This window comes from Oreochromis niloticus, linkage group LG4 (genome assembly GCF_001858045.2).
Source record: "Oreochromis niloticus isolate F11D_XX linkage group LG4, O_niloticus_UMD_NMBU, whole genome shotgun sequence".
NCBI lineage: Eukaryota > Metazoa > Chordata > Actinopteri > Cichliformes > Cichlidae > Oreochromis > Oreochromis niloticus.
The window spans coordinates 22,778,080-22,797,264 of NC_031969.2; the positions used below are offsets into that span (position 1 = coordinate 22,778,080).

The following is a 19,185-nucleotide window of genomic DNA, read 5'->3' on the forward strand; positions in this document are numbered from 1 at the left end:
CGCATCCTATCCGCCATTTCCACGGCTTTTGGTTCCTCCCTCTCTCCTCCGGTCTTTGGTTGCCATGGCGATGACGTCAAGTTGCACCACCGTTTCAGCCCAGTAGACGGTCTTAGAGGCGGTGCAACAAAATCCCGGACAATCGAGTGCAGGAGCCATCATCCTGTGAATCTCCTCTGCTCAGATTCCCGTCTCCTACTCGACCGTCCTCTTACCCGTCTGTCCAAAATGCGCGAAATTGTGCACTTGCAGGCCGGCCAGTGCGGAAACCAGATTGGAGCCAAGGTATTTCTTTCTGATTTATTTTGCTCTATTTCGGGGTTTTTTATTCCAATCCAGTGAGCCGTGTGCCGGCTGCCATGCAGGCACGTCTCCGTGGGACTCAGAGGAGCTCCCCTAATCCATCTTCCAGGAATTCTCTAGAACAAACTCAGTGCGGCGTATTTTCTTCTTAAAGTTCATTACATTCCAGAGAGAGAAAATCAATCCACAGACGATTTGCTCATTGGCATTCCGTGCAGGGTTTCACACCGAGAACAAGATTGATTCATGCACTGGTTTATGCAGGAGAAATTAAGATTTATGCAACTTTATGCTTTAATAATTCCATGCATTTAATATTTCCACGTTTTTGTCGAATTTTGCATGCGAGTATATCAACGTTTGACTAGAATAGTAAAGAAACCTTATTGTCGATGTAGGAGCAGCCTGCCCTCCCCCTCCATATTTATGACCTATTTTTGCCTGATTCTTTTCCAGCCACTTGCTTCTGAAAAAAAATGTCTAAATTTAAACTGAATCAAACTACAGTATTATCATTTTAACACTGGCATGGATTATATCTTTAGTATAATTAATCTTGTTGGCTATATAGCACCAAAGACGCTTTTACTTATCAGATTATTGCCATCTGCCGGATCAGACTAATGGACTGCTCTTTCGACCCGCATGCACCAGAAATACACACTAAGCTTTCTAGAAATGTAATTAAAAGTATATCAGCGCATACATAACTGGAATTAACTTGCATCCCACCTTCCTCTCCTACCACGCCTGTTTTGTTTCAGTTCTGGGAGGTGATCAGCGATGAGCACGGCATTGATCCCACCGGTACCTACCATGGAGACAGTGATCTGCAGCTAGACAGGATCAGCGTCTACTACAATGAGGCCACAGGTTGGTTGCAGATTCACCTCTGCTGCCGCACAGACTGATTTGCATACATATCTCTTTTTACATCAGATCCAGCATGCCTCTTAAAATATTGTTCATTCAATTTTGCCTGGTTTAGGTGGAAAATACGTTCCACGAGCCATCCTGGTGGATCTGGAGCCTGGAACGATGGATTCTGTGAGGTCTGGTCCCTTTGGACAGATCTTCAGACCAGACAACTTTGTCTTTGGTAAGCTGGGTGAATTTTGTTAATCGAGCATACTATACTATGTCTTTCCTGTGCATCCTACATTATAAACTGGAATATTTTTGACTACAGGCCAGAGTGGAGCTGGAAATAACTGGGCCAAGGGCCACTACACTGAGGGAGCTGAGCTGGTGGACTCTGTTCTGGATGTAGTGAGGAAAGAGGCTGAGAGCTGCGATTGCCTCCAGGGCTTTCAGCTCACTCACTCGCTGGGCGGTGGCACTGGCTCCGGCATGGGCACCCTGCTGATCAGCAAGATTCGCGAGGAGTACCCCGATCGCATCATGAACACCTTTAGCGTGGTGCCTTCCCCCAAAGTGTCCGACACCGTGGTGGAGCCTTACAACGCCACCCTCTCTGTCCACCAGTTGGTAGAGAACACAGATGAAACCTACTGCATTGACAATGAAGCCCTCTATGACATCTGCTTCCGTACGCTTAAACTCACCACTCCAACCTACGGAGATCTCAACCATTTGGTGTCCGCCACCATGAGCGGGGTGACCACCTGTCTGCGTTTCCCTGGCCAGCTCAACGCCGATCTCCGCAAACTAGCTGTCAACATGGTGCCCTTCCCCCGTCTGCACTTCTTCATGCCAGGGTTCGCCCCGCTCACCAGCAGGGGCAGCCAGCAGTATCGCTCACTGTCTGTGCCTGAGCTCACTCAGCAGATGTTCGATGCCAAGAACATGATGGCTGCCTGCGACCCGCGCCATGGCCGCTACCTGACCGTGGCAGCAGTCTTTAGAGGTCGCATGTCCATGAAGGAGGTGGATGAGCAGATGCTGAATGTGCAGAACAAGAACAGCAGCTACTTCGTCGAATGGATCCCGAACAATGTGAAGACCGCCGTCTGTGACATCCCACCCCGTGGCCTCAAAATGGCCGCCACTTTCATTGGCAACAGCACCGCCATCCAGGAGCTGTTCAAGCGCATCTCCGAGCAGTTCACCGCCATGTTCCGTCGCAAAGCCTTCCTTCACTGGTACACGGGCGAAGGTATGGATGAGATGGAGTTCACCGAAGCCGAGAGCAACATGAACGACCTGGTGTCCGAGTACCAGCAGTACCAGGACGCCACCGCTGAGGAAGGCGAGTTCGAGGAAGAGGGAGAGGAGGAAGTCGCATAAAACCTCAGCACAACTGCCTCCCTGAGCCCCTTTCACCTCTCCCATTACACCCCCAACTCCATCCTTTTCACTCCCCTCCATCATGAATTGAATGGTGTGCCACACTTGAACAGATCACTGTTGCTCTAGTGTTAGACATTGGTGTTAACTGGTGCTAGTGAAGTTTTTGGTTCAAATGTTTTTGTATGTCGTGAATGCACTGAACTACTGACATCCTCACATCTGTCCTGTCATTGCCTTGCCGAAGTCAAAAGCAAGTGATTTTAACTGTGAAGCCTTGAAACTGGCAAATGAATAAAATCTAATTTAAATGCCAAATTAATGCCTCTTTGGGGGGTTTTTTGATGTGTGATCCAACATTTCTCTTCACCTTACAGCATTAAAACTCCTAGTTAGCAAGTCTGTACTACAACATATAGATATAAAGACTTGTACACAATGTTTACTTTCTAAAACACCGCTGAATCCGCACAGGCTGTATAAAAATAAATATAGATAAAGGTTTGGTGAATCTCTCAAGCTTCTGCAGATTTAATGGTCTTCACTTCATAGATTTTCAATGGGACTCAACTGCAGGACAGTCAGTAACACTGACTTTGGTCTCCTGGGGTAGTTCTTCATCAGGGGTGTTGGAAGCTATACCATACATCCAGACCCAGTTTAATTTCTGACTGCTTGAGGTTTTCTTTCACAATCTTCCCATATCATTTTTTCTTCATGAGTCCTTCCATATTGACAAGATTCCCATTCCTAGACACATAGAAGCATCCCCACAGCATAATACTCCCACCACCATGTTTAATTATGGGGATGCTGTTCTTTGGTCTCTAAATTCTACCTTTCTTTCTCCAAATATAAGCCAAAGGACCAAAGGGGTTTAGTCTCATCTGACCAAAGGACGCGCTTCCAGTATGCAAAATCTTTCTCCAGGTTGTCCTTACTGTAGCATACTTCAGTCTGGCTTGAAGGTATCTCTTTTGGACAAGTGGAGTTCTTGGTCTACAACATCTTAGTCCATTCCTGTTCAAGGTTCTAATTATCATCTTCTTTCAGACTGCAATTTCTCACTCAAGTCATTCATTCATGTCCTGGCAGTTGTTGTAGGATCTTTAGACACATCTCACTAGTTTCTAACAAAAACTAGCATGTTTAGTAATGCTATGTTGGGACAAGTTTGACAAAAACTAATTTTGTCCTCAACTGTATATGCAATTTGTCTTTTTACTTTTTGATACTGAATCACATTTTATCCAACAAACCCTACTCCCAGTGATAGAGAAACATTACTTTTAGCAGTTTTTATATAAAATTCCTGATTAAATGTAGTTACAGGGCTATTTGTATAAACTCGTGACCTTTCCAGTATTTGAAATAAGCTAAATCGCAAACAGTGCAAAAGTATCACCACATAAGGTATAAGTATCACAACATATTTTTTCCAGAGCTGTTGTGGGCTCTGATTTTCATACATTTTTTTAAATCCTCTGCGTTTTTCTCCCTTGTTATTAGGCTTATCATTGCAGCTCATAACCAACTTGATCTGCCTGTATGTGAGGAACCTTCTTTCCTCGCAGTGATAATGCTGACGTCACATGACTGCGTGTTTCCATGAGTCATTTACATGCAGAAGCCACTGAAAACCAGGACACACATTTGTGTGGGGAATAAGGCAAAAAGACCTGCTAATTAAAAAAAAAGAAAAAAAAAATGTGATCCTGTGAATTTTCCTTGCATCATACAGTTGACGACTTTTTTACTAAAGGCTAACAACGAGTCGAGCTTTTCAGCGCTTTTCTCATGTACACTGAGGGCCTGAACTTTACACTCTGTGGTTACTGGAAATGCTTATCTGCATAGCTATTTTATCATCAGCCTCTGTACACTAATACATACAATAGTTGTGGACTTGTTTGCATTTTTTCCAAAGCTGCTCAACTATTTCAGGCATGTCATTTTGCACCTCATATCCATATGCTATTTCCCTATTGTTATTTTTAGCCTTTTGCGCAACAGGACAGTGGACAGAAGAAGGAAAGACCTACAACATATAGATCACCTGCTCTACCCACCCAGCTAAACCAGCACCCTATATCCTATTTTTACTGGGATTTTATACATAAACACCACCCCTGCTCCACCTGGGGAGGACTCATGAGACTTTAAATACTTTGTAAAGTTTAATTACACAAATATTAAACAAATTTTCTGTTATTTGACAAATGCATAAATAAACACATGGTGACATTGTAAAACATCTCTACTTGATTACAGTCAATTATGTGCTATACGTATGATCTGGTGAATTATTGATAACCTGTCTTAAAATTAGTGTTGTTATTCAAAGAAATGTCAAGTGTAAACAGTTGCTTCTGATTTCTAGTTATAACCTGACTTTTTTTTTTAGCGCACAGCAGCTTCGTAAAAAACAAGTTTGCACAAGGATAAGATCTTTTGATTAAATTCATAAATAGAAACTCTTTCCTTTTCAAATGCGATCGACTAAAAATGCAAAAGGTTTGAGGTTAAAGGTCAGCATAGATTTTGCATTGAAATTTTAGACAGAGTCAAATCAAACAAGTAATTGTGACATATTAAGGCAGCTGGCAAAAAGAAGTGTCGCTAAACTAAAATCATTAGTGGTGATAAAATACTGTAGCTTTTTGTTTTTTTAACTTGTGCAGAATAAACATTTAGACCTCTTTGAAATGTTCAGTTGTTCTTAAAAGCCAGAGAAAGATCCCTTTGGGCGCTTCTCTTCGGCTTACCAAGCAAGAACAATTCAGTGCTTGTTGAAATGGAGCGACAAGAAAATGCATCATGTTGTACGGTTTCAAAGACCTCTCTTTGTCCTCTATTAAACCTGGAGACAGTTTTCTCTCAGTGGTCTGAGAGCCTCGTCACACAGGAAGGCTGCCATGCAAGTGTTTGCAGCCTGAGTCCTTACAGGGTGTTCCGCAAAACCTCAAATGAGTCTTTCCTCCTTTGGTAATTTTAGTGCATCTGGTGCGGCAACGCTGCGTGCACCAGACTGCTCCTCAGCGCTGGGTCTGTACGTCCCTTCGGTCTGCCTCTTCTTTTTGACCACGCAGAACAACCAGACGAGAAAAGCGGAGACTATAGCCAGCACTCCCAAGGTGACTGTAGGGGCCACGATGGCCGCGATGTTGGGTCCCTGCAAACAGGATAATATAGCACTTAACAATGTCTAATTACAAACCAAACGTTATTTACTGTTCTTGAAAAAGGTTTGTCACTTACTGTAGAGTTATTGGATTGGATGCCATTTAGAGTTAAGGTAACATTCCCTGTGAAAGGAGCAGAAACATAATGAATCAGTGAAACAGCATTTCTTACCTTTCTAATTTTTTCTTTACATATTTATTATGCTTCAAATCCTCAAACAATTTTCAATATTAGACAAAAATAACCCAGGTAAATACAAAATGCAGTTTTTAAATGATGATTTTATTGATTATAAAAGTTATCCAAACGTATCTAGCCCTGTGTAAAAAAAAAAAAAAGTAATTGCCCCCAAAACCTAATAACTGGCTGTGGCAGCCTTGGCAGCAATAACTGCAATCAAGTGTTTGCAGTAACTGGCAATGAGTCTTTCACATTGCTGTGGAGGAATTTTGGCTCACTCTTCTTTGCATTTTTTTTTAATTCGGCCACATTGGAGGGTTTCCCAGCAGGAACATCACTGTTTAAGGTCACGCCAAAGCATCTCAATCAGATTTAAGGCTGGACCTTTGACTAGGCTGCTACAAAACCTTTATTTTGTTTTTGTTTTTTGTTTTTATTGAGTCATACAGATGTGACCTGCTGGTGTGTTTTGGATCATTGTCCTGCTACATAACCCAAGTTGAACTTCAGGACACAAACTGACGGTCCGATAGACTCCTTTAAGGTTTTTCCAGTAAAGAGTAAAATCAAAGGATCCATCAATTAGATGCTGTTGAGGTCCTGAAGCAGCAAAGCAGGCCCAGACCATCACACTACCATCACCATGTTTGACTGTTGGTGAGGGTAGTGTGATTTTTTCCCCTCAGCCCACAGAATATTTTTCCAAAAGTCTTGGGGATCAACAAAATGTTTTATTGACAAATGTGAGACGAGACTTTGTGTTCTTTTCAGTCAGCAGTGGATTATCATCTTGGAACTCTCCCATGGTTGCCATTTTTGTCTCTTTCTTATTGTTGAATCATGAACTCTGACCTTAACTGAGGCGAGAGAGGCCTGCAGTTCTTTAGATGTTGTTTTGGGTTAATCTGTGAGCTCATGGGTCAATTGTCAATGCGGTCGTAGAGTAATTTTTCTAGGCCGACCACTCCTCTTCCAAGTTTTCACCATTTGTGAATAATGGCTCTATCAGTAGTTCACTTGAGTCCCAAAGGCTTAGAAATGGCTGTAACCCTTTCCAGACTGATAGATGTCAGTGACTTTGTTTCCAGTGTGTTCTTGAGTTTCTTTAGATCGTGTTATGTTGTGTTAATTTTTAAGATCTTTTTGCCTGCTTCGCTCTGTCATTAAGGTTCTATTGAAGTGATTTCTTGATTCAGCAGATCTGGCAGTAGCTAGTGAAACTAAACTCAGTTCCCCCCCCAAAAGGTTAATAACAGTTAATTCATGAGTCAAAAGGCAGGAAAAATATTTATTCATATAGGGCCAAGTAGGTTTGTATAGCTTTTTTCTCTTAATAAATGAAATCATCATTTAAAAACTGCATTTTGTATTTACTCAACTTATCTTTGTATGTAATTGAAATGTGTTTAAATTTTATGGGACTCTCCGTATTTAGATAAGATCTTTTATTTTAATTGGCGACTGCATTTACACTTACAGAGTAACCACTTTATTACTTACAAGCACGTGTGAGTGTCTGCTCATAACATTTAAAGTAATGAGTCTGTTTCCTGGCAACTGGGGGAGACTTTTGAAAGTTCCAGTCTTTGCAAAGAAGTATAATACATTTAAACAAAGCTACTCATGTAACTCTCAGCGAGAATTAAGAATAATTTTCACATGTAAGCAAAGTGTTTGACACATTCATGTGCAGATGAATGCAGGAATGTAAAAGGATCTTGAAACGCTGGCTTCTTAGTAAAGTGCCAAAAATAATGTCTAAAGGAGGAAAAGTGGATCCCTTCTTCATGTTATCATGATTGTATCTACCCTTATACATACATGCGTAATGAAAAGCACATAAGAGGAAGTACCACAGTAAAGCAGAAGTTCATTTCAACCTCGTCCACTTTCTAATCACCTGACACTTGTAAGCATTCCAGTATCGCTACCAGCCATTTCATCCGTGAGCAGCCATGTGATTACTCAGTTACATCATGAAGCCCCACTGGAGCTTCTCGACCAGAGCGAATAGGGAGGGGGAGAAGCTCAGGAATGCACGGTATACCGCAGCGACAATTAGCTGAGTCAAACAGCACACTAGTTTGAAATGTGAGAAAAAAAACACCCCAACTCAAATCTATTTGTTTGTGTGTGTGTTTGCGTGCGTGTTCATCATTCAAAGAATCATGTTAATGAGAAAGTTTTGTTTTGGAAACTTAAACCCTCCCCACAGTTTCTGAGTCAATCATTTGCTTGGGTAAATAGTAAACTTCCCAAGGACAAAGGTACAACTTGATAACAAACGTTACAGACGGGGGCAGCCATGTTCACAACTTAAAGTAGGATTCAATGAAAAACTGACAAATGCAACAGTTTTGCACAGCATCTGTTTATCCACTTATAGTATGTACAAATAGTACAACCTCGTGTTGAATGTAAAAACCGCGACATGCTCTAAAAAAAATGTGGGACAGGTGTCTGCGTCTCACTCTGTTGCATCACCTTCGTTTACCAGTTAAAATGTCTGGGAACTGAGGAGAACAATTGCTGCAGTTCTGAAATCACATTTCCTCTCATTCTTGTTTGATAGGAGATTTCAGTTGCTCAACAGTCCCTCCCCCCTTCCAAGTATAACTATACCCATCAGAGATACTGTGTTTTGTACTGCACTTACAGTACAAAACACCTCTCCTCTTTAGCTGAAAGGACTCTGCGAGATGTTCAGTATCGACTGAAAATCTAGTTCAAATCATTTTTAAATCATGACATTAATTTACGCTTTTTTTGTATATTACTCCCACTCAATGGGGAGCTTGTTCCTATATATTATTATCTTAGTCTTATGTTATTAGGCAGTGCTGACATGTCCCTGCATCTTTCACAGTTTCTTAGCAAAGCTTCCTAAGTTTTTTTATGTGTCATCACAGGATGCAATAGGTTTTTTATGTGTGCGTGTGCACAGGTGTGGTCAAAAGGCTGGCTTATTTGTATGGGAGTGCTGAGGAAGGCTTCCAACTCACCCCACACAGGATTACTGCTCAGCACCAGCAGTAAAACACTCCCAACCACAGCTCCAGGTATGGTCAGCACATCCAGGCACGCTGCCATCTCTACCCGTGACCAGCAGGGCCAAATGGGGGCAGACTGGTACAGTGGGGGCATCAGCTTGGGTCCATTTCATTCACAGCCAGCCGCCGTGAGAATTTACTGCCTCCATTTGAACAGCTAAAGACACACAACTATCAGCAGTGCAAACGCAAATATCCTCTCCAGTTCACTCAGACACTGATAGACTGTTTTAATCTCAAGCTGAGTCAGGCAGACAAAACCACAACTACTGAGTCACATTCAGCCTGATGTTGAATCACCTCTAAACCTGCGCAATAGAAAATAATATTTTTGCTGGCCTAACAGAAGAACACAGCTCTAACACCTCCTAAAAACAACATTACACTATCAAAGGACAATATGCTGTAACGTGATTCTTTTCAAAGACTTACACACACCCTTCATCCGACTGCTTCCAGATGGTCGAGGCAAAACGAGGAACATCGAACAGGTTGATTCCTTACGCGTGAACTGCTTCCGCCTCACCTTGTCAAAAATGAAACCGCAACACATATGAGTCGGGTGAAAAGTACAGGTAACATCCTCAGCCGACTTCTATCAGAACAAGCCTACCTGAAGTACCCGAGACTACATCCTCGGCTGTCCTATGAGTTGGTCTTTCATCTAAAGCTCTCTTTTTCCCTCGTCTACTCCTCACTTCGCCATTGGTCACGTGGTTGAGTTTCGTGTTACAATACCTGAGCACAGTTATCTACCTGCAACGGGGCGAACAGAACCTCCTTTGTGCGTACAAAGTAGAATAAAATGCGCACTTTGCTGAAGCAGAGCAGCGCCGATCTGTCCTTTTTGAGGAATAAAAATAAAAATAAAAAAATCAGACCTTAAAGCTTTTCATCACCTTTATGCTATAATATTTATATTCCGAAATTCCTTCCAAAGTTCATTCGGTTTCTAAAAAATTAATGATAATGATGATAATAATAACAAGATGCCAGGTTTGCCTTATTTGCTCCAATCTGCACAACTTTAACTGTAGTTTTTACTCTCTGTGAAGCTCTTACCTACAGCAGCAACCTGCTGATGGCGTTGCATGAAACAGCGCCTCCGTCAGGTTTCACGGTTCCCGTCAGGAGAAAGGATATCGACATTCCTGAGATATTTTAAGGATGAATTTGGAGGCCAGCTGGTCCAGTGGGCTCTAATCCTCTCCTAATCTCTCCTTTCAGACTGAGAGGGGCACAGAAAATGTAGTCTGCTTCGGGCCTAATCTGTGCTAGTCAGAGTTTCATGTGGACACTCTGTAAGAGCACTGAAGCGTTTTCTGAAAAGCGCAGACCTTCTGTGGAGAATTACTCTTATAGTACAGCAGTGAGTCACATTGAGGAGGTGCCCCTTGCTATTTTGTATGTAGCCTAATATCTGCAACAGTGTTTCAGTAATATAACGTTCAGTAACCACAGTTTGACATGTGATTCAGAGTGTTTTATCTATTAAAGAAAGGACAGATAAGGTATGAGAAAGTTAACTACTGGCGTAACCCTATCTATTCAGGGACATACACTCACTGGGCACTTTATTAGGTACACTTTGCTAGTACAGGATTGGGCCCCCTTAATTCTCTGTGGCACAGATTCACAAACCCACCTCATCGCAGTGGTCTATTGAGATATTGAGATCTGTTGAATCTGTAGACGGTATTCCTGAACTCATTATCATGTTCCAGCAACCAGTTTGAGATGATCTGCACTGGGGAACATGGCATGTTATCCTGCTGGCAGTATCCATGTTACATCCCCACGAAGGAAGTCTAGGGGTGTGAGTGTGGGGGCTGGTAACAAATGGGTCCAGAACAGAATGAAAAGGAAAGCAGACAGAGATGTTTAGCATATAATATGGTTTTATTACAAATAATCTTAACACTGCTTTATCAATAAGGCCAAAAAGAAAAGAAGAGGTTGAAAACAACAAAGGAAACAACTACCAAACAAAAAAAAACTTCACAACACGAAGAGGCACTTCCCACTTCTCACTCAACTTAACTCCTCACCACGGGAAGACATTTCCAGGGCCCGTCAACTCACTCAACTTAAAACCACAGGCAGGACAAACACGCAATGGGACCTTTCCAACACCTAGAAAGACAGTGTAGAGCCATAGGGGAAAACCACCTGCATCACACAGTTCTTCCCCAGCCTATATAATCTCAAAGAGGTGATTGCTGACTGAGTCCAGGTGCCAAACGGGGGTAATGAACAGCAGGTGCATCCTGGCGAGAGGGCAGAGTGAAAGAGAGACAGAGGGGTGGGAGGGGCAAGAGAGGAGGAGGTGGAGAGAGAAGACCACGCCCACACAAGGGCAATTTCAAGAGGAGGCCCTGCTTATGACAAGGGTCATAAAGAGATGGACATGGTCAGTAATAAAACTGAGGTAGGCTGTGGTAGTTATACGATGTTGCATTTGGCACAAAGGGGCCTAAAGTGTGCCAAGAAAATATCCCCCACAACCATGAGATCCTGAACTGCTAATATGGTTCTTTCATGTTTTTCACATCACATTCTGACCCATCTGAATGTCTCAGCAGAAATCAAGACTCATCTAATCCAATTTAGGTGAGCCTGAGTGAATCACAGTCTCAGTTTCCCATTCTTAACCGTCGGGTTTAGCATCCAGTGTGATCTTCTGCTGCTGTAGCTCATCTCCTTCAACGTTCAATGTGTTTTTTTTTTATTTGTAGCAAGTAACAGGTGGCTATTTGAGTGACTGTTCCCATCAGCTAGAAACAGACTGGCTGTTCTCCTCTGACCTCTGGTAACAACTAGGCATTTTATCCCTGAGACTCAGCTTGAGATTAAAGCAATCTCTCATCGTTCAATAGTTTCTGTTTTGGAGACCATTCTCTGTAAACCCTAGAGGTGGTTGGGCAGAAAAATCCCAGCATATCAACAGTTTTTGAAACTCTCAGAACCTGGCAGCAAGGCTTGCCATGTTCAAAGTCAAATGCATTGAGCTAACTGACTGATTAGATTATTTGCGTTAACAATTTGGTTGGACATTAGGCTGATTGCAGACCAGATATGGGGGTAGAAGAAACATTAAGAACAAATAGCTCTTCTGGTGTCTTGTTGTATTTTCTACTTATTTAGTAGTGACCACTAAAGGGTGCAACAAGCAATTGTAAATTTGGAGACCTTTTTTGTTTTTTGTGTGTTTCTTTGTTGTCCAATAAATGAGCATTACGTGTAAAACAGTATCTTTTTATTGGAGTCACTGTTATATATTTCACTGCTAGTTTTATCAGGAAGTTTATTTTACAAAAGAAAGCTTCTGTAAGCAAGTTCATTAGGCTAATAGCCTACAGTTTATGTAAGCTGCTATAAATGCCTACAGTGACAGCCCAGTAATAAATAACATATATAATAAAACTGGAAGAGAGAAGCAATTCAATGATGATTTTAAAAGGCACGCTGTTTTTAGAGCAATGTATTTGATTTAACATCTATCTAAATGTTGCACTTGGCCGTGTTTTCTGGGCTGGGATCAGTGTTGGTGAAACTGCTGCAAAGCCATGAAACTACCATGTACTGGAAGTTAATACGCTATAGCAGAATGTAAAAATGTCAAGGAGATTTATATTTTATCTGACTTGTTATCAGCGCTCAGTTCAAAAACCTGCATGTCTGATAGTGTGGAGGTGCATTCATGCCTATGGAGTTGGAAGCTTACACATGCAGAAATGTATACAGAGGTTTTAGAGCAACATATACTCCCATGCAGGCAATGTCTTTATTATTTCAGTCTATATTAATATGCACCCTATGTCTATATTAATCTCCCAACTTATTTCAAGAAGATAAATCTTGAAATATTAAAATAAAACCCTAGTTTTGAAAAAGTCAGGACGCCGTGTAAAATGTAAATAAAAAAGAATGCCATGATGTGTTTTTTATTCACAGCAGAACATAAAGCATATCAAGTGCTTGGAGTGACAAAATGTACCATTTTAAGAAAAATGTTAACTTATTTTGACTTTAATGGCAACAACACATCTCGTACAAATTGGGAAGGGGACAAAAAAAAGCTAATTAAGTTAACTGTCAACAGGTCAGGAACATGTTTGGGTATAAAAAGAGCATCTTAAAGGGGGCAAAGTTTCACGGAAGTAAAGATGGGCAAATGTTTAACTATCTGCAAAAAATCAAAATACATTATTGAACAATGTCAGAATAATGTTCTTCAATGTCAAATTCTAAAGGCTTGGGATATCTCACCACCTACGGTACATAACATCATCAAAAGAGTCTGAGAATCTGGAGAAATCTCTGAAAAAGACTAAAAACCGTAATGTTTGTGCCCTCGGGTGTCACTATATTAAAATGTTTCTATCAGGCATGTTTCTATCATGGAAGTCACTGAATGGCCTCAGGAACACTTCAACATGGCATGTCCATGTCCACAGTTCACCATCCAGAAATGTAGGTTAAAGCTCTATCATGGAAAAAAGATGCCACATGTGAACAAGATCCAGAAATACTTCTCTGGGTCAAAGGTCATGGTAATGGACTGAGGCAAAACAAAACAAAACAAAACAAAAACAATCCAAACACAAAAACCCAAATTGAACTACAAATAGTACAAAGAAGACCCAGGACTGCTGAACATTCCTCTCCCCAAGTTCCAACAGCTGGTCTTCTCAGTTTCCAGATGTTTATGGACTGTTGTTAAAATAAGAGGGAATGCTGCATATGGGTAAACATGACTCTGTCCCACTTCTTTTGAGAAATATTGCTTCTATCAAACTCAAAATGAGCTAATATCTTTCTTAAAATGCTACATTTTCTCAATTTAAGTATTTGCAATTGCATTCTGTTTTTATTTGTATTTTACATCCTGGCCTTTTCAGGATTGGGGTTGCAAGCTGGAAAAAAAAGTTGCATGCCAGCAAAAATGTCTGTGAATTTTGTTTTATTAAAAAAATTAAATATTTTATATGGGCCAAGTGGGAGTATTAGAGCATTGCTTTGTGACATTCTAAAATTCTGCATACAACAGCTTATTTAAAAATTTGTGAATTTGTGAAGTATATAGTTCTGACTTCTGATTACACCTCACATATTCAAGTTTTACGAGTTCAGATTCAAAGCTTAAAAATTAGAGCTAGATTTCATGTTTTTCACCAGTGAACTGAAGACCCTGCTTCTCTGTGGCCATAAACCTGTCCTTATAAGAATCTACCTGGGGATAGAGATTGCAATGAATGCCATGTCTTTTTGTAAACAAATTTGGATTTCCTCTGCATTCAATGGGGTTTCAAACATTGTAACACTTTAATCACTGGTACCTGGTATAGGTGCAGTTGAAACCTTGCAAAATGTACTTAATCTGTTAGTTTAATGGCACGAACTCACTACTCCTCAATACTGGGTGTGACTCCATAAAGTTTAGATAATTTAGATAATTTCATCACCTCCCTGCCCAAGCATTTATGATGAACTGCAGTCATTAACAGCACCAATAAAATGCCTCAGTCACTGAGTTGGTACATCAGAGCTTGAGGCCACGTTACAGAAATACTTCCAGCCTGATTTACTTTGTTTGTGGTTGAAATAATTACAATAATAATCAATCTGTAGCTTGTTTATTGTGGGTTCGGGCTTTTGTAGTTGTGCAACTAGGGGTCAGTAGAGACACTTTGCCTTCCTTTTGATCAAGGCCACCCTTCTCCTCTGTTTCCATCATACGCGTGTACAGCTTGCCGTAGACGCGCTGAAACCTGGGTAATACAGTCAAAGCGGCGGGAGAGCGGCAATTTATTCCCAGATTTATGAGCAATTATATGATAGAAATATTGTTTTGGTGAGTAGTGTAAGCCTAGTCCTATAAGTAAGGCCTGCGTTTCGTGAAAGCACAGGTGTGTGATCCATAATAATTGTGGTAACCGTTTGTGTTGCGAGAGTGTTGCTTTTTAAGGTTTCCCCGGGAAACTGCCCATTCTTACCGCTCCAGAAAATATGGCGAAGGTACAGGTGTTGAATGTAGCTGTCCTAGACAACCCGAGTCCTTTTGGAAACCCCTTTCAGTTTGAAATAACCTTTGAGTGTATGGAGGACCTTGCTGAAGGTTGGTACCATTGCATAACAGCTGTCATTATCGCTTGTGTGAAGCCACAACATTAGTCTGCTAACAGCTACACAGTGTTAGCTGTAGTAGCTAACTACTTTTTGTTGAAGTGTAAAGGGTAACGTTGCTTAAAGGTAACATTAAAGTTGCATAACAGCATGGCTTAAAGCCATAACAAGGAGAGTGGACGCTTCTCGCACGTCCTGTGGTATTTATGAATATGGTAAAGCAAACTATTATCATTATTTCCATTAAGGAAAAAAAAAACAAGTTCAGTGCTAATTAGTCAACGTTTTAATGTTTGTGCGTAAAAATGTAAACAAAATATAGCTCTATTCAAGGATGGAAATCTAAAAATGTTGTTTTGTTTCTTTGCATTTGTGTGTGTGACTTAATGTGGACAGGTTCTTTGTACGAGCACACTACCAAACTGATTTTATAAAGCTTTTGAACATTAAAAACACAGACATTAAAAACCATTATGCACATTAACCTACATGTTTACATCTGTTCATCAGCTGATCATTTCTTTGCTTAACAGGCTGATTTTTTGACACAAAAATAATATTTTTGTCACATCATATTTTTCTAATGAAGCACTTTATTTTACTATTTCCTGTTTATAGACCTGGAGTGGAAGATCATCTATGTCGGCTCAGCAGAGAGTGAAGAATATGACCAAATCCTCGACTCTGTGCTGGTTGGCCCAGTACCTGCTGGGAGACACATGTTTGTGTTTCAGGTATAATTAGTTGACACTCAGAAAAAGTAGGCACTATTTGTGACTAATCTGACCACATCACAACAGCAGTGGAGCTCCACAGCTCCACATATATTAATAGCTTTTTGTTGTTGTTTGTTTGCTTGCTTGTTTATCAGGCGGATGCCCCAAACACTGGATTGATTCCTGAAAGCGATGCAGTTGGTGTTACAGTAGTGCTGATTACCTGCACGTACCGCAGCCAAGAGTTCATTCGCATTGGTTACTATGTGAACAACGAATACACAGACCCAGAGCTGCGTGAAAATCCTCCAATCAAGCCAGACTACACACAGGTTAGGATCATGACTGATTTCTGAGATGCAATGCTAGCACGACTGCCTATTTTGAATGTTATTGGTGTAAATAACACTGTAAAGGCCTATTTCCACTGAACATTTATGATTGCAGTCAAATTAAAAACCACCACAGCTTATTTGGCTATTAGAAGTAGACCTAAGTACCCTGAGAATCTAAAATTAGGCCTTTTTGGAAATAAATCTGAATTTAACTGGCCTGTTAGGTTGACAGTTGAAAATTTTGATGAGAAATGCATCGCTCGTCGTGACGCATGCACTGGAGGCAGACCATCGCTCAGTTATATTGAAGTTTTTTGGTACCACTGGGAAATTACAACATTTTTTGCTGTAATTGAAAGAAGAAACAAACAAAAATGACTAATTCTTCAGATGTTATTAAATGAAAATTTACTATTAATTATTGAATTTCCAAAAATGGAAACTATTTCATAATTATTGCAGAGGTAATGTGCCAATGTTTACAAGAAGCATACTACAGCAGTACTGATTTCATTTTGGCGTTTTCACCTGCTCTTGTGTCAATCACAGATGTTTATTTTGTACACAGAAAATGTTTAACATCTACATACATATTTTGGATAATGCTCAAGTCAGTGGAGAGTGACTTTTTACACAAACTGGATTTTCATTACTTCAAATAGGTAGGCTTTGGTATACTTTGTAAAGGCTGGCCTCATTTAACCTTTATTTTCTAAACCTGAATCACATTTTGAATAAGATTTTGCTGATTTTTGTTACGATTATTTCCTCCATTTCTTGAAATATTTACTGTGCTGCAAAAACGATCCTAAAGGAGATTTTTTTTTCCACACCCATTTTTAATAGTGTTTTGTTCATTAAATACTGCTACGGACATATCTTTGCTACCATAAAGCTCAATATGAATATGTCCACAGCAGTTGTTTCCAAAACAAGTGTGGCGTTTCTTTGCATAGGTCAAATACTGACTTGTATGACAAGTTTGCAGTTAAGGTTTCTTTTGATGAGTCTTCCATGTAGGACCAGTCTGGACTACATTTCCAGCTCATTTGCACTAATTTAGGGGTTATCTTTTCCCTTTCTGCCCAAGAGATGTCTAGTTTTTGGAGATCCTTACAGGATTAACTACAATTCCTGTGAAACAAATTACAGTGTTTGAACATTTTAAAAGAACACTATCTACTTTGAGTGACTCAAAATTGGACCATGTCATTTGCCAAAGTAGACTTGTTATTGTTCTACATTAGCTTAGTGCAAGAGTTACATTGTATTTGCAGATAACTTCAATGGGATTTTATTCTAAAAATCAACCCTACTTTTTTTCATGCAGAAATTAATCAAATATCTAATTGAAAATGAAATATGTAATACGCTTTGCAACTATTACCATACATATGGAGCAGCATGGTGCACTACTGGAGCCCTGAAGTTGAAGCCTTTAATTCAGCAAAGCTTGCACTTTGGAACAAAAAGCGTTGTGAAAGTTCGATTATGACATTCCTTCAGTGGCTTATTCCTTCAGTAATAAGCCACTGTGAGATTTGTGGTAATAGCAAAGGGTTTTGATTGAAGGTGTCAAATTTTTAAGGTGGCTGACATTTGTGATTAAAACCTTTCACTTACAAATGCAAAAAAATATCTAAACAGATTACACCGATTACAGCTGCAAAGTTCTTGTTTCCTCTGGGAGTTTATGTGATTAGCTATTGTGAAGAAAAAAAAAAGGCCACACTGTGCCTTTGTATTACTGGGTTCACTCTTTCCTGCCCTGAGTCTAGAGAGCACATGGAGTCAGATGCATTTACACCAGCTCTGTGCCTGTTTTGACGTTGGAGCTAACAGAAAATCAATTAGTAGTCAGGGTAAATGGTAAAGATTTTCAAATGCTGCCAGATAAAGTTGTTTTTTTTTTTTTAAATGTTCATGTACACTTCTAATATCACACTTGGTCTTAAATGTTACACTAGTGTACACTAGTATAGTACACATTAATTAATGTCATATTAATGTTATTTAAAAGTTACATTATTTACACTGACATGCAGAAATAGCACAAATACACGACTAAGATGAAATAAAACTGCCTTAAATTGTGGTCCAAAATGATTTTATTAAAGATGCCGTGTTAGGTATTCCTAAAGAACTTGTGCAAAGAATTTATTTTTATGTGTTTCCTTTTTCAGCTCCAGAGAAATATTCTAGCTTCAAACCCACGTGTTACCAGATTCCATATAAACTGGGAAGGCTGCGCAGAGCGAATGGAAGACTCTGAAAATGTGGATCCTTCTTCAAACTCCATGCTTCCGCCATCCTGTCTCCCTGGCAAGGCCCCACCTTTGGGTGTACTCCCAGATAACTCTATGGACTGCTTATAAAGATGATCCCTGCCCTAAAAAGGTGACGATTCACAGCCCGAAACCTTACTTTTGAACAATGCCTATGGACATTCAAGTGGGAATAACGGATGTGTACACATCCCTGCCTTATAGCTGCCCTTTGTTTTCCTGAGACTTCTCAAACATGAGTTCTCACCCTGGGTTTCAAACAAGCATTTGTTCCAAGGAAGATTATGAGCGTCTGACTGGAATGAGTGTTATTTATAGTTGGATAGTTCTTTCCAGTGTTGAAAGCAGTATTGCAGGAAACCTCAACTATGAAGTGATAAAACGGAACTGAAACGTAACAGAAAGCTGTTGAATGATCCACCTTACTTCCTTTCTTGGTGCAGAATGGACTCGTACCTGTTTCTGAAGATTTCAGCACTGAAGCAATAGGCAATTAAATTGCAGTTTGATAATCTGCCATTTTATTTGTGTTCACAGTGCACTTACACTTACTTTTCCCATTTGAATGTGGAGTTTTGTATGGCTTATATCGCTTACTTCATGGTTTTTTCCTCCTTTTATTTTGTAATTTCGTGTTCCAAATAAAAAAACGGTGTTTTTGTTATATATCTGTATGAGTGGGTTTCTAATAATTACTCGGATTCAGTCTCCACTTGTTAGATATCGGTAACAAGTGGTAGGTTTAAGTATATTCCACACC

The 19,185-nt window shown here is 40.2% G+C and overlaps 3 protein-coding genes across 13 annotated transcripts; 2 read left to right on the top strand and 1 right to left on the bottom strand.

Annotated features, from left to right (window-relative positions):
* Window positions 1-109: 109 nt before the first annotated feature.
* tubb4bl (tubulin, beta 4B class IVb-like) lies at window positions 110-2,868 on the top strand. Its single transcript, XM_003442108.5, has 4 exons — window positions 110-285; window positions 1,068-1,176; window positions 1,292-1,402; window positions 1,493-2,868. Exons 1-4 carry the CDS (start codon window positions 229-231, stop codon window positions 2,548-2,550), a joined length of 1,335 nt encoding a protein of 444 aa, XP_003442156.1. The 5' UTR covers window positions 110-228; the 3' UTR covers window positions 2,551-2,868.
* A 1,846-nt stretch (window positions 2,869-4,714) lies between these two features.
* Window positions 4,715-11,164, bottom strand: crb3a (crumbs homolog 3a). Of its 9 annotated transcripts, none has more exons than XR_003219644.1 (7): window positions 11,012-11,164; window positions 10,609-10,792; window positions 10,026-10,191; window positions 9,577-9,719; window positions 9,396-9,489; window positions 8,916-9,120; window positions 5,824-5,855 (listed from the first exon to the last, which is right to left on the bottom strand). XR_003219644.1 is itself a non-coding variant. In XM_005468672.4 (5 exons), the coding sequence occupies exons 3-5, from the start codon at window positions 9,055-9,057 to the stop codon at window positions 5,513-5,515; spliced, it is 399 nt and encodes a 132-aa protein (XP_005468729.1). In that variant the 5' UTR covers window positions 9,058-9,120; window positions 9,396-9,489; window positions 10,026-10,191; the 3' UTR covers window positions 4,715-5,512. The 9 variants fall into 9 exon arrangements, 3 of the variants coding, with proteins under 3 accessions (XP_005468729.1, XP_025762098.1, XP_013125014.1); XR_002061842.2 differs by having other exon boundaries at window positions 9,577-9,801; XR_001224071.3 differs by having other exon boundaries at window positions 9,402-9,489; window positions 9,577-9,806.
* A 3,528-nt stretch (window positions 11,165-14,692) lies between these two features.
* Window positions 14,693-19,091, top strand: asf1ba (anti-silencing function 1Ba histone chaperone). Of its 3 annotated transcripts, none has more exons than XM_005468674.3 (5): window positions 14,693-14,817; window positions 14,916-15,081; window positions 15,708-15,823; window positions 15,961-16,137; window positions 18,324-19,091. In XM_005468674.3, the coding sequence occupies exons 2-5, from the start codon at window positions 14,973-14,975 to the stop codon at window positions 18,513-18,515; spliced, it is 594 nt and encodes a 197-aa protein (XP_005468731.1). In that variant the 5' UTR covers window positions 14,693-14,817; window positions 14,916-14,972; the 3' UTR covers window positions 18,516-19,091. The 3 variants fall into 3 exon arrangements, with proteins under 3 accessions (XP_005468731.1, XP_005468732.1, XP_003442155.1); XM_005468675.4 differs by having other exon boundaries at window positions 14,698-14,817; window positions 14,968-15,081; XM_003442107.5 differs by having other exon boundaries at window positions 14,700-14,872; window positions 14,968-15,081.
* The last annotated feature ends 94 nt before the right edge of the window (window positions 19,092-19,185 follow it).

What these genes read in the sequence shown, in the direction of transcription:
- asf1ba (XM_005468674.3), top strand. Translation starts at nt 14,973, where the DNA reads ATGGCGAAGGTACAGGTGTTGAATGTAGCTGTCCTAGACAACCCGAGT. An exon ending in TATGGAGGACCTTGCTGAAG is followed by an intron (nt 15,082 to 15,707) that starts GTTGGTACCATT and finishes TCCTGTTTATAG; the next exon opens with ACCTGGAGTGGAAGATCATC. An exon ending in GACACATGTTTGTGTTTCAG is followed by an intron (nt 15,824 to 15,960) that starts GTATAATTAGTT and finishes CTTGTTTATCAG; the next exon opens with GCGGATGCCCCAAACACTGG.
- tubb4bl (XM_003442108.5), top strand. Translation starts at nt 229, where the DNA reads ATGCGCGAAATTGTGCACTTGCAGGCCGGCCAGTGCGGAAACCAGATT. An exon ending in GAAACCAGATTGGAGCCAAG is followed by an intron (nt 286 to 1,067) that starts GTATTTCTTTCT and finishes GTTTTGTTTCAG; the next exon opens with TTCTGGGAGGTGATCAGCGA. An exon ending in CTACTACAATGAGGCCACAG is followed by an intron (nt 1,177 to 1,291) that starts GTTGGTTGCAGA and finishes TGCCTGGTTTAG; the next exon opens with GTGGAAAATACGTTCCACGA.
- crb3a (XM_005468672.4), bottom strand. Translation starts at nt 9,057, where the DNA reads ATGCCCCCACTGTACCAGTCTGCCCCCATTTGGCCCTGCTGGTCACGG. An exon ending in GAGCAGTAATCCTGTGTGGG is followed by an intron (nt 5,856 to 8,915) that starts GTGAGTTGGAAG and finishes CTCCTTTCACAG; the next exon opens with GGAATGTTACCTTAACTCTA. An exon ending in TCCAATCCAATAACTCTACA is followed by an intron (nt 5,723 to 5,808) that starts GTAAGTGACAAA and finishes TCCTGTTTGCAG; the next exon opens with GGACCCAACATCGCGGCCAT.